This window comes from Haemaphysalis longicornis, unplaced genomic scaffold (genome assembly GCF_048455015.1).
Source record: "Haemaphysalis longicornis isolate Haplotype H1 unplaced genomic scaffold, Haemaphysalis longicornis Haplotype H1 scaffold_6, whole genome shotgun sequence".
Lineage (NCBI taxonomy): Eukaryota > Metazoa > Arthropoda > Arachnida > Ixodida > Ixodidae > Haemaphysalis > Haemaphysalis longicornis.
In genome coordinates, this window is record NW_027526407.1 from 60,485,044 (window position 1) to 60,499,050 (window position 14,007).

The 14,007-nt window shown below is 46.4% G+C and overlaps 1 protein-coding gene across 1 annotated transcript; it reads left to right on the plus strand.

The window, feature by feature from the left end:
• Positions 1-9,126: 9,126 nt before the first annotated feature.
• LOC144142781 (THAP domain-containing protein 2-like) lies at positions 9,127-12,936 on the plus strand. Its single transcript, XM_077674503.1, has 3 exons — positions 9,127-9,261; positions 9,395-9,593; positions 12,787-12,936. Exons 1-3 carry the CDS (start codon positions 9,191-9,193, stop codon positions 12,934-12,936), a joined length of 420 nt encoding a protein of 139 aa, XP_077530629.1. The 5' UTR covers positions 9,127-9,190.
• The last annotated feature ends 1,071 nt before the right edge of the window (positions 12,937-14,007 follow it).

Here is a 14,007-nt window from a genome sequence, read left to right on the forward strand (position 1 = left end):
TGTCGCCTGCTGCTCCGGGATTGTTTACAGTATACCAATGTCGTGCGGGAGGGTTTACGTATAGGACAATCTGGACGATGCGTTAATGAAAGGCTTAGAGAACATGACAATCTGTATCAGCGCCGGGGCACTTGGCTGCCCACTGCGCCAGACATCGTTGCTCCGCGCAATTTAAATGCACTACGATCTTCTGTATAGATCCACCGACACGCTCAGCCGCGAGATATGGGAAGCGTTTGCAATTCGGAAAGAAACAGACTCTGTCAGTTCACCATCTATTGCATTAACAACAACGGGAATGGCATTACCCGACTGTGCGTGGCCACGCATGCGAAATGGCGAACATTGTATATATTTTCACCGATAATTATTACCCCTCCTTTTGCGTCACTTGAATGTTTCCTTATAATCTCTGTTGTGATTAAAAAAATCAGTTGGTAGTGTGCACTTCACTCGTTTGTGTAATCCTTCGTCCTTCGTCCCGCTTAGCGTAAACAATGTTTCGATTCAATATCTGGAAAGCCACATCTCCCAACTTAGTTTTTGTAACTATAGTCTTGCCACTGCTTGTGTGCTACGACTTTCTTTCTGCAGAAGTAAATCAGGGATAAGTCTTTAACGCTACGTGGGGCGAAAATTAGTAGAACTCCAACAAATAGAAATACCTGGGATAAATTAAATCGGTACAAAATATTTAGCAGTGTGGGCTTTGTGACGGCGCAGATTACACCCACAAGCATGAAGCTCACCTCGAGAATTGAAGCTGCTATAATGAAACAAAGGGCACTGTGCGCCTGCAGTGAGAGTAATCTGGAAAAAAATGCAATGGCGGTGGGAACAACCTCCCGGAATGGGGTGCTGTGCATGAGACCAGTGACCCAAGCAGGCCTGGAGGTAAACCAGAGCGCGTGCTGGCTTAGGGGACCATATGCATGTGCGTCGGCAAGGGGTTCAAGAGGGGGACTTGCACCCTCCCCCTTCAAGCCACGCCAACACCTCCCATTCCCCCACCCTCTCCCTCTCTCCCCCACAATGCAACGGGTTTCCCCCCTCAAAACAAAATCCTGCCGACGCCCATGGGACCATATGCTGAAGCCATGAACAAAGTAGCTGCAGGGATACATGGGCAGGCCGTCTTTTGAAGGCAGGGAGGCATAGGCATGCGCCTTGTGAGGAGCTCCCGACGTCGTCCAAGCTTGCGCGTGGGTTTGCGGCACGTGGGGAGCTGGCAAAAAATACCAGAAAACAGCGAACGCACGTGAGCGTGCGCCTCGTGACGAGCGCCCTGCGTCGTCCGGCTCGACCTTCGAGAACACTCTGCTCAGGGTTCGAGGCGTGACCTCTCGCGTGCTGTTCTTCTTACCAGTTCACGTGCGTCGGGGAGCACAGAAGAGCTCGTGCTACAGACGCCGAGTTCCCGAAGCCGGTTGCCGCAGGTTCTTGAGCGTACTAACGCTGTCCACTTTGGGAGAGAGAGATGGGAATGCCTGCGCACGAAACGAGGATCCGGGCTTGCCAGTCATTGAGAACTTTCAGCGGCAAGTTTGGAAATCCGTGGGAGGTGTGACCGCCGGGTCTCAGACGAAGGGGGAGGGGCCGCCAGCTCTGCAGTTTCTCCATTAACTCTGTGCTTTCTCCAGCCCTGAACCACTATTGCAAGCTGGGCCAATTTTTCGTACTATGGGCCTCCTCGATTATCAGTCCCCGATCGTCCGTGGACTGCCCGTGACGCGATCCGGCGCTCGATTTTCCAATGTATTCCTACGGGACTTCCGGTAAGAACGCAGTTCTCGGACTGCCCGCAGACCATTCAGGACTGGTAAATCGAGGTTGGCCTATAAAGGGTAGCATCTACTTCGAATTAGGTGCATTGTTGGGGCGTGCTCTTTTCCCATAACAAGTGAAAGCGCGGGAAATCGTATGTTTCAATACGGTGGAAAGGTAATAATAATAATAATAATAATAATAATAATAATAATAATAATAATAATAATCAATCAATCAATCAATCAATCAATCAACCTTTATTTTTGGTGCCCAGGAACAACCCTAGGGTCTTGGTACTGGTACACCATATACAAGCATTCATAAAAACAAACGAAAATCAAGACAACACAACACAGAAAACCATATATATGAAAGAAACAATAAGGTAAAAATAGTTACAGAGATCCCAGAATGCAAAACAGCAAAAAAAAAAAAAGGAAGCCTAGTGTTAGAAGCCATGACACCCGGCCAGCAAAAACGTTGAAGGCACGTGAAAAATTGAAAATACACAAGCAAGCACTCAATGAACATGACGGAGATAGATTATACACATAAAACAAAGGTTTTGTAACAAAATGTTAGGAAGTTTCAAAATGGAAAAACGAAGTTCAGCATTACAAGCACTGACACTTAAACAGAGAGAAATTCAAGCAACACAAAATCAGGAAAAGTGAAAAACAAACAAGCAAGATGATGATTTGCATAAAATAAATATGGAACAGAAATACGGCACATAAATGACATAAAGGCACTTAAGCTACAACAGTTTTCAATTCATTAGAGAACAAAGACAAAGAGCTCTGGAATATATCAAGACGATCGGAATATTCATTATATGCACATTGTATTCTGCAGATGGACGAGCGTCGTCTACTTAAAGCATCTGTTCTGAAAGTTCGAAATCTTCGGAAAAGTTTGTTCGGCAAGTTGACATTGATAAGTGCAACCAAGTCATCACACAAAATATCACCATGAAGAAGTTTATAAAGAAAGATAATGTCAGCTCTCATTCGTCGACACCAAAGGGAAGGAATACTTTTGAGACAAGACATGCTGCCGTTTGCGTCTTCTTGTACATGACGGAAACGGTGCCTAAAGATAGAAAGGAACTTATTTTGAACCCTTTCGATGCGGTCACTATTGGACTTGCAAGTTCCATTCCAGACAACAGACCCGTATTCAAGAAGAGGTAAGCAGAGAGCCGAATACAACTTTAAGAAAGGAAGCGGACATTTAAACTCTCTAGAATACCTGCAAACAGCGCCCAGACAACGGAGACCGACGGGTAATTTGTGCAATGTGGGAAGAGAAAGTCAGAGGAGAATCAAAAAGTACTCCCAAGTCCCGAATTTCGGTCACCCTCGGCAGTGTGGTGCCTGCAATTTCATAAGGGTATTGCAGCTGTTGAGTTTTTCTACTATAGGAGACAACTTTAGTTTTTGAAGGGTTCAAAATAAGGTCGTTTTTGGTGCACTAACGATGGAATGACACAATATCAACCTGAAGAGAATTACAGTCCTGAACACTACGCACTTCTCTAAAGATTTTTATATCATCAGCGTACAACAAAAAAGAAGAATTTTGAATGGCAGAAGCAACATCGTTAATGAAAATAGAAAAAAGAAGGGGACCCAGAACGGAGCCTTGGGGTACACCACTGGTTGCTTTGTACCTAAATGATGTTTGACCGTTAACACTTACATAGCAATATCGCTCCTTGAGATAACAACGTATAAGACCCACCAAAGAAGCGTGTACATCTAACAGAGTGAGCTTTGCAAGCAATAACGAGTGGTTGACAACATCAAAGGCTTTGCTCATGTCACAGTAGACCACATCCAGTTGGCTTCTACCAACGATTGCTGGGACAGCCTGCTCCATGAAGCATACAAGGTTCGTGGAAGTTGAACGACCACGCATAAATCCATGTTGATTAGGAATGAGGACATGTTTAAATGAGAAAGACAAGACCGTATGAAGAGATAACTCGAAAATTTTAGAGGCAGAACAAAGCAGCGAGACAGGCCTATAGTTTATAGCAGGGTGTCGAACCGGAACCGAACCGAACCGAAAACCGGAACCGAACCGATATTTTTGCCGGAACTGAACCCGAACCCGAACCGTTATTTTTTGAGCACGCTGAACCCGAACCGGAACTGAACCGAAAAAAGAAATAACGGTTACCGGTTCATGCCGAAACGGTTCGACCCTCTGTTGTTGATATTGCACAGTCAATGCAATTCAGACCTTTTTTTCTTTCACGTACCATCAACTTCGTACTTGCTCGCGCACTTTCCCCTCCAGACAATTGAACACTATCACGCTCTATGTAACAACAGGGGAAATGAATGAGCACCAATGTAGCAATGATCTGTTGCTGCTGGAGGTGCGAGAGTAGTGCAAGCTGACCAAACAAAATGTCATTCTCGGCAGCTTGCAGGGGATATAAAACGACTTTGCCCTTCCCTAGTTGCGACTTCATTGGAGCAATCAGGCTGCAGGAGTGCTCCACTGCTCAACAGCGAAAGCTCACACCCAATGTGTGCAAACTTTTTGCATTTCATAATTTGTTTAAAAGGTCCGACACCTGCAAATTATTAATACTTGACAAGTGTGACCGCAGGAGCTGCTCAGTGGCTAAGCTGTTTGCTAAGCCGTTTGCCCAACTCGCTACATTGCTTCTACTGCGACTGGTTCCGGAGGGGAGTACTGCTGTGGACTAATTAAAAAGCGTCTACCCAAAAAGTCCCATCTCATGTTCCGCGAGTCAAATTTCCCTTTCATTTTGTAACCGCATTATCTGTTATAAGATTCCGCAATGTAGCACACGGAACGATGGTAGGGGTTCAGGCGGTACGATGACATACTGATTGTAATGCACACTTTCGGTATCGCAAAAGGAATTGCAGTGGTCAGAGCAATAATGCAGTGACTGAGCGTTAGCTAAAGCTTACTTTTAACAAAAGTGTGGCTAACACATTCGATAAGGTGACAGCTAACAAATTATTCAGGGTGACCAAATATTCTAATTCATTGGTAGTATTTATGTGCCTGTTGTAGGATTTTTCTGTTTTGTTACAAATATATAAAATATGTGCGCCATTGGTATTAAGCGCTGGTATTTGAACGCGCCAGTACGCAGGACTAAATTTAAGGCTTCAAGGTTGGCGTGATGGGTGATTTCATAGCGACGATTGCGATTTCAACAAAAAAGGAAAGGACAGAAAATATAACCCACCGTCATATCTCTTGGCGGTGGCTTTATGAATAGTCGCTGGGACAACATAAAGTCTTAGCGAGAAAGAAGGTGGTAAATCGTCGCCACTTCATCTGTTTTTCTAATATCTCGTGATTGTTTAAAGTTTGCTTTGCAATTGCGCCACTGCCCCTGGGGAACAGCAGAATGCGTGTTTTGAATTTTTGTTTGTGTTTTGACTTGACGGTCGTTTTATACTAGTAAATGTTTTTTTCTAATTTCAGTAATAATTCAACTCATCGAACCGGTTCGCGAACCGGTTCAAGCTCCCGAACCGGTTCGCGAACCGGTTCGGTACGTGATTTTGTCGAACCGGAACTGAACCGGAACGAAATTATTTCACCCGTACCCGAACCGTAACCGAACCGGTATTTTTTTCGGTTCGACACACTGGTTTATAGCATCAGTTTTTAGGCCTGACTTGAAAACAGGGAATACGCGAGAGATTTTCCATGAGCGAGGAAACGTTCCTGACCGGAGACAGTTATTAAATATTGAAGTGAACACAGGAACGAATATATTTGCATATGTTTTTAGGATTGCAGCAGGAATACCATCTGGCCCACAAGAAAGCGAGGGCTTGAGCCGCTTGATGCTGGTCCGAATGATGTTCTCGTCCAGTTGTAAACAACCGGAGTTCTCGCCCTGGTGACAAGGGGCGCTGCTGTTGTCACTACCACCGCTAATCCCAAAAAAAAGAAGAAAATTGACGAGCAAAGCAGTCGGCCACCTTGACAACCTCATCGCCGTTGGAGTCTAGAAGACGAATAGAATCTTTAGTTGTACTAGATCTAGAATGAATGTATTTCCAGAAGGCTCCAGGTTGGTGAGTTGCTTTAGTTTCTACCAACGCCAGGTACGAAGTAGATCACGTTTGTGCAATATTTTACATAGGGCACGTAGGCGCCGGAATTCCTGAGCAAACTGGTTGGCACCAGAGCGCTTCATCTTTCTGTGCGCACGTTCCTTGAGTTTCAGGGCATCCCGCAATGCAGAAGAAAACCAGTGCGGAAACTTGAACCTCCTCGGTAAATATTGCGGGATGTATTCCTTCATACCCGAAAGCACAATCTCTGTGAAACGGTCGACTTGTTCATTGACATCAGTGTGGTCAATGACGGTCGACCAAGGGGCAGCGGAAAAATAGCCATACAGCTAGCCCAGCATAATCTCCCCTGGGGAAAGCGTAATGAGGTTGCGTGTTGTTGGAATTTACGGAACGGTGGAGCAATGAAGGGAGGCAACAGGAAATAGAAAGAGGAGGATGAAATCTGTCCGGTATTACTAAAGAACAATCAGAGTGCAACACACTAACGCCATCAAAGTTGGAAAAGCACAGGTCCAGAATATTTCCACTGCAATTTTTTATGCGATTACACTGTGCCATAGAAGTGAAAGCCAAAAAATCTAGCAACCTATTACCCTTCTGTTCAATGTGGTGGTTGTAGTGGGAACAAGTTAGCTGGCTCCACTCCACGCCAGGAGCATTAAAATCTCCAAGCAGGAGGACTTTGCGGTTGCCATGAGTGATAAGCACCTGTTCAATGGAGGAGATTAACTTATAATAATAATAATAATAATAATAATAGTTACCTTTATAGCACTGGAAACGATGGGAAAGGGGTAAAGAAGTAAAGGACTTTGTTTTATGTTGTCAATTTTAAAGTTACGCGAAAATAATGTTTTCGAAGTGCACAGAAGATAAACTTTTGATCGAAAAGCAGGACTTCAAATTCATGCGTGATTAAATTTTTGCCCTATATATATATATATATATATATATATATATATATATATATATATATATATATATATATATATATATATATATATATATATATATATATATATATATATATATATTTATATATATATATATATTGTAAGAGGAAAGCAGGCTGGAACAAGGGAACGGTAATTCCAAGGCACGTCTCTTTACTCAGCCCGCAGGGAACTCAGTGACTCCGCAGAACAAGCCCAGACGATGATGATAATCCACAAATGATGATGATAATGGGTATGTACAGGTGAGAGATTGGTCCCACTAGCGAATGGCAATTAATTCATTCCATGAGTCTTCTTCATGAGTCAAGGCACCAATAAACGCTCACACTTTCCCCCCCTCGCTGGGAAGCGGCCGCCTGGACGCTTGTAGCTAAGGCGCACGCTGGGTAAAACGCTTCATACGAGAAACATGGACGACTTCACTTCCACGTCTGCGACGGTCGTTGGAGGCAACTGCAGGAGACACTCTATAGTTGACAGGTGAAGTTTGTTCAATGACGGTGTATGGACCAATATAGCGGCTCAGAAACTTCTCGCACAGGCCCGGCGATCGTATCGGGGTCCACAAAAGCACCTCTTCACCGGGATGAAACTCGATGTTGCGGTGCTGAGCATCGTAATGAGCTTTTCGTTCCTGCTGCGTTGCTTCAGTGTGGATGCGGGCTAGGTGTCGACAGTGGTTAACCCGGGAGATGAACTGGTCAGAAAACGGGGTAACGGGAGAGACCGGTGCAGATAAGAAAGCGGTATCAATAAAGAAGGAAGGGGAACGGCCAAAAACCAAGAAAAATGGTGAGTAGCTAGTGGTGCGCTGAATTGCTGTGTTGTAGGCAAAGGTTACAAACGGAAGAATTTGGTCCCAGTTGGTGTGGTCTGGTTTGATATACATAGAGAGCATATCAGAGAGAGTCCGGTGAAAGCGTTCAGTGAGGCCGTTCGTCTGAGGATGATAGCTGCTGGTTGTTTTATGAATCGTATCTGCCGCTTGAAGCACTTCAGCCACAATTCGGGACAAGAAGGCCTTGCCGCGGTCGCTTAAAAGGACGCGGGGTGCACCGTGGCGCAAGATGATATTCTGCAGCAGAAAGTCAGCGATTTCTTGGGCGCAGCCAGATCGTAGAGGAGCCGTCTCGGCGTACCTGGTTAGATGGTCGACAGCAGTCACTATCCAGCGATAGCCGTTTGGTGTGCTGGGAAGCGGGCCGTACAGGTCAATGCCCACAGCTTCGAAGGGCGCCGAAGGACAAGGTGCCGGTTGTAGCAACCCGGCTAGCGGAGTCGTAGTGCGTTTTCGGTGCTGGCATTTGGTGCATGAAGAAATGTACTTTGCCACGCATGTCGACATCCCAGGCCAAAAGAAGCGACAACGAATGCGATCGTAGGTTTTGTCAAACCCGAGATGTCCTGCTGTCGGATCATCGTGAAATGCCTCTAACACAGTTGCGCGTAGCTCCCGAGGTAGGACAGGGACCCACCTGGCCCCTGTAGGGTGGTGGCTGTAACGGTGCAGAACTCCGTTTTCAAGCCGAAACTTCTGGAGTTGGCGACGTAACCGGCTGTTGGGAGGTCGCGCGGAACCGTCTATCCGATCGATTATTCTGCGACAAAAAGTATCGTCGCGCTGTTTGGCCGGGAGACTGATGTCATCAACCGTGGAGTAAGCAATGGGCGCCATGGGTAAAGCAGGCCTGCCGTTCCCTTGTTCCCTTGTTCCAGCCTGCTTTCCTCTTACAAGTGGTGGAGGTTGCGTTCGACCCCGACCTCTACCTGAACCGGCCGCACCCCTGGAGCTTCGTTCAGGACGCCTTGTGCTACCCCGCACCTCCACCACTTGTAAGAGGAAAGCAGGCTGGAACAAGGGAACGGTAATTCCAAGGCACGTCTCTTTACTCAGCCCGCAGGGAACTCAGTGACTCCGCAGAACAAGCCCAGACGATGATGATAATCCACAAATGATGATGATAATGGGTATGTACAGGTGAGAGATTGGTCCCACTAGCGAATGGCAATTAATTCATTCCATGAGTCTTCTTCATGAGTCAAGGCACCAATAAACGCTCACAATATATATATATATATATATATAGTGTGCGTTCCAAATGAAACGTTGAGATACATTCTTTTTATTACGTGGTTAGGCTTAATATGCGCGGTCCTATTGTGAGGCTTAGCCGTTGCAAGGAGGTTGTACTAAACTTTCTGGAGTGGCGGAGGGGCTCCGCGGCTGACGCCACGCGTCGCCATATTGCTCAGGGCAGAAAGCGGTCGGCCGCATTGTAACGTGTGCGGGCGCGTGCGGCCTCTGCGTTGGTTTTTTTTAGTGCGATGCCTCTATTCAAGTGAGGCCGCTGTGGGAGACGACTGTGACCACTTCTGAAGACGATGGTGGGCTCTTGCGCAGCATTTGGCTGCGCGAATCGCGTGAAGCAAACAGCGGGGATAACTTTTCACGTGTAAGTAGCGTGCTTCGCTCGCTCGCTTTCCCTCACATATTTTTGCGATTACGGATGCGTTCGCGCGTACAAGCATTTCCCATTTACGTCCGGGTGCCATGGAGACACTGTGAAACATTTTTGTGCTTTTCAGGTTTCCCAAAGACGTCGAATTGCGCAGTGCATGGGAGCGCGCTGTGAGGCGAGAAGGTTGGACTCCGAAGAAGACTGACGTCTTGTGTTCAACGCACTTTGAAGCAGACTGCTTCGATAGGACAGGGCAAACAACGAGACTACGAGCTGGTAGCATCCCTACCAAGTTTGCAGCGTTTCCAGCGCACCTACAAAAGCCAGTGAGTACGCTTCGTACAAGTGAGCGCTTCGTTTCCCAAATGTAGTTAATGTAGCGTTTGCTCCGCATCTCTGGGATTTTCAGTTTCTTATATTTAGTTGCGCATTCGCTCCAAATGCCGAAATTTCTGACGCTGTCACGATGTGCCTCTCTTTACGTAGGAGAAGAGAAAACGAGCTCCTCCTAAAAGTCGGGAGATGCCTTCGCCTGAGGAGCCTGTTTTGGATGGAGCTGCCGAAGTCTCCCCCCTGCAAACGTCACCCACGAAGGAGTGGTACAAGCAGAAAGTGCATGAATCGGCCAACGAGGTACAGCAGCTGAAAAAGAAGGTCAAGACGTTGCAGCAGAAGAAACGGAGACTTTCAAAACGCATTGATGCTTCTCAGGATTTGATTGAGCAGCTAAAGGAGCAGAACCTTTTATCGGAAAAAGGTTTGGAGGTTTTCCAAGCGTCATTTTCTCCGAATATCCAGCAGCTTCTCAAAAGAACTCATGAAAAGACGAACAAATACCCCCCAGAATTACGAGCATTTGCACTGACGCTTCACTATTATTCGCCAAGGGCTTATGATTATGTGCGAGCGAAGTTTAACAATGCTTTGCCAAACCAGCGAACTCTTCGAGAATGGTACAAGGCGGTGAATGGTGATCCTGGCTTCACCTCAGAATCATTCGAGTTTATCAAGAACATAGTGCAAGGAAGAGACGAGCCACTGGTCGCTGCCATAATGGTTGACGACATGTCTATTAAAAAACATGCCCAACTTGTGGGCAACAAAGTTTTTGGATATGTCGACTTGGGCATGGAAATGCCAGATGACAGCCTCCCAGAAGCAACGAATGCCTGTGTTTTCATGCTGGTGGCACTCAATATGAGGCTGAAGGTGCCCCTTGGGTATTTTTTCATTGATTCTCTCTCTGGTTCCGAAAGAGCGCAGCTAACGAAAGAGTGTATCTCACGCGTGACTTCAGCAGGTGTCATAGCAGCATCACTGACTTTTGATGGAGCGGCCTCAAATTTTTCAATGGCCAGTTTTCTTGGTGCTGCTCTCCGCTGCCGTTCTCCGGGATTTAACACCTCATTCCAGTGCTCAGAAGATAGCCCAAACAAAGTATTTGTGATTCTAGATGCTTGCCACATGATCAAGCTTGTGCGTAACTGCTTGGGATCAGTAAACCACCTCACTGACATTCAAGGACGCAAAGTGAAGTGGTCATACATTGAAGCTCTTGAGGCCTTGCAACAAAAAGAGGGGTTGCACCTTGGAAACAAACTGACGAAAGTCCATCTGGAATGGGCAAAACAAAAAATGAAGGTTCGACTGGCTGTGCAGACCCTTAGCTCATCTGTTGCTGATGCACTGGACTTCTGCGAGTATAAACTGAAGCTTCCCCAGTTTCAAGGTGCCCACGCAACAGCGGAGTTCATTCGAATCTTTGATCGCCTCTTCGATATTCTGAACTCGAGGAACCCTCTGGCGCGATCATTCAAAGCCCCACTGCGGCAACAGAATGCAGCTTCTTGGAAATCGTTCTTCCACGAAGCCGAGGAGTATATTAGGGGGCTGAAGGATGCAAGTGGGCGACCAGTGATAGATGGACTGAAAAAAACTGGGTTTGTTAGCCTCATAATTTGCATACGAAGTGTCACTGCCCTTTTCGATGCACTTGTGGCCACGAAAATTTTTAAGTATCTGTTGACGCACAAGATGTCACAAGACCACTTGGAAACGTTTTTTGGTTGTGTGAGGGGAAAGGGGGGCTACAACAACAACCCCACAGCCTGCCAGTTCAGAGCCGCCTATAAGCGCCTCCTCTTCCACACAGAGGTAACATCGTCTGACGCTGGGAACTGCTGCCGAGATGTGGTGCCTATCCTGAACATGTCCAGTGCTGTCAGCCTTGCCGAGTCGCCAACAGCAGTTACGTCACACAGGAGGTCATCGCTGCTGGAGCCCTTGGATGATGAGCATGACTACACTCATCGTGTGGATCTCCCTCAGAGCCTCTCAGCAGTGACGAGTGCTGTTGTACCGTATATAGCGGGATTTGTGGCTCGCAAGGTGCGGTCTGTAACCAATTGTGAGGAGTGCTGTGCTGCGCTGGAATCCAGTGAACTGCCAGACCTTGTCAGCGCGAAGAACCGCGGCGGACTTGTCGCACCATCGAGGGATGTCTTAGAGATCTGCAGTATTGCAGAAAAGGGACTGCGAGTACTACAGAACGAATGCAAGAACCTGAAATCCCTGAATACTAGCTCAGAAAGCCTTTTGGTACATGTGATGACTGCAGTATTTGAAAAAGCTTTGTTCGCTGAGCTGGAACCTCACCTTCTGGACTGTGACCCCCTTGATAACCATATATATAGCTTATCAAAGAAAATTGCTAGCCTGTACATCAGAACAAGGCTTCATCACATTTCTAGGCGAATGAACCAAGAGAACTGCAACAAGAACGTGCGCACACTGCTAACGAGGGAGATTATTTTCAAGAATCTCTGAAGTGCAAGAAATTGATTGATGTGCTTTTCCATTTGATGTAGCTCACTGTTAGTGTTTGACGCATTTTGATGTGCTTTTCCATTTGATGTAGCTCACTGTTAGTGTTTGACGCATTTGTTCTTTTAGTCAGAAATTTTTATTTTTTGTTCGTTTAGTTTATTCTAATGCATCTGGTGCTGAATGTGACTGACTGTAGGGTTTACCGCGCCGACGCAATGCAGGCAATGAGGCGCACCGTAGTGGAGGGCTCCGGATTAATTTTCACCACCTGGGGATCATTAACATGCGCCGAAATCTTGTGAAAACAAGCGTTTTCGCTTTTCGTCTCCATCAGAAAAGTGGCCGCCGCGGCCGGGAACCGTGGTGCTGAATGTGGACAAGTGAATAAATATGGTTGTACCGTGAACCTTCAGTTTCGTTTATTTCGTTATTGGTGTCATATTGTTTTCGTCACCAGCTAGCATTCTACAACTTCTCACTCCCTTTCTTAAATTTTATTTTCATTGCATATTTTCGAGCGGTACTTCTGCCGTGAGACAACAGTGTAAGCATATAATACGAACTGGTATCCTATCGCATCGTATTTAACTCTAAGTGTAAGTGTCAAGAAAAAAATAAATCGCATGTATATTAGTCGCTCCAAAGTTCCCTCGCGTCCTAAGAAAGATAAAGCGACTCTCATTGCTATAACAGAAGGCACGGCTGCAAGCGCACGGGGCACAACGGCGGCACAAGGCAGTCGCCGTCTCCTTCTGCCCTGAGCAATATGGCCGCCGACGGGTTTCCGTGGCTTCACTCCGATACATGGGCGGGTATACGGAACCGCCACTCCAGAAGTTCTAGTATAACCTCCTTGAGCCGTTGGAAGTTACTCCGTACCTTACTACTAATTCTTCCAAATATTTGCATATAATTTTTCTTAGCAAGCTGTCGGATATAAATTGTAAGAAATATAGGTAACTGCACACTATCCGTAAGCGCTTCGCTACTTCTTGAGTGAGTGTATACTAATCTGCAGTGTCTCACCAAATGTTAAACCTGGATACTTCACAATACTTGACAGTGGCAACTTGACAGTGGCAAGTCGGACAGAAGCACTGGATGCAGCCGCTGTCATGTAAAAAAAAAGGGGCATGATCGTGTGTTAGCCTTTGGTGTGTTGTAAAAGCAAAGTAGGCTTGTTCGTGATTTGGTTAAAGAAAATACGATTTGATAGTATTGCGCAAGCCCGACTCAAATATTCATTTAAACTAAACAGAATGAGCGTAGAGAATTTTTCCGGGAAGAATACAAGTTCACTGTTCCGTGTTGCGCAGTCGCTAACTCGAAGCGGGCATCCACTGTGGCGCTGAAACTGGCTCCGCGGATGTCCATGATAAAGAAAGCAGTTCTTGCGCACGGCTGTAAGGAAATATAATTCGTGCTGCAATTTTTTTGGCGATTTCAGGGCAAATGAGTGTGTGTGCACACTTGACAGCTAATGATACGTGAACGTTCATTTAAAACGCTAGCGTTCTTGGTATTTATCGAGGATGGTTTATCGAGAATCCTTGGGCGTGCGTGCATTACTCCTCGCATAATACGGCCCGTTTCGAGGAAATTGCGAACTTGAATAGCCGCAACAATATGCGACGCAACTCCCGAGAACAGCTATTTCTTTTGCAGTAGTCAACCAGAGCCTGGTGAGAACACGAGATGCCGAGCGGAACGCTCCCCTCCAGCAGACGACGCTCGCTTTCCTAGTGCAACTCGCAACCGCAGCGCCGCTGTGGAGGAAATCATGGCAGGCCGCAGTATATTATCTCTATGCAGGCCGCCTTCTCTTTCTGGCTCCGCCGGGGAGATACAGAATGGAAAAAGTGTCTATATAAACCGTCGTTTACCGAAACGTTGCTATAAACGTGAATACCAACA

Excerpts from the sequence above, each read along its gene's own strand:
- LOC144142781 (XM_077674503.1), top strand. The coding sequence starts at position 9,191 with ATGGTGGGCTCTTGCGCAGCATTTGGCTGCGCGAATCGCGTGAAGCAA. Across the intron at positions 9,262-9,394 it reads GCGGGGATAACTTTTCACGT|GTTTCCCAAAGACGTCGAAT; the intron begins GTAAGTAGCGTG and ends TGTGCTTTTCAG. Across the intron at positions 9,594-12,786 it reads CAGCGCACCTACAAAAGCCA|AAGGCACGGCTGCAAGCGCA; the intron begins GTGAGTACGCTT and ends TTGCTATAACAG.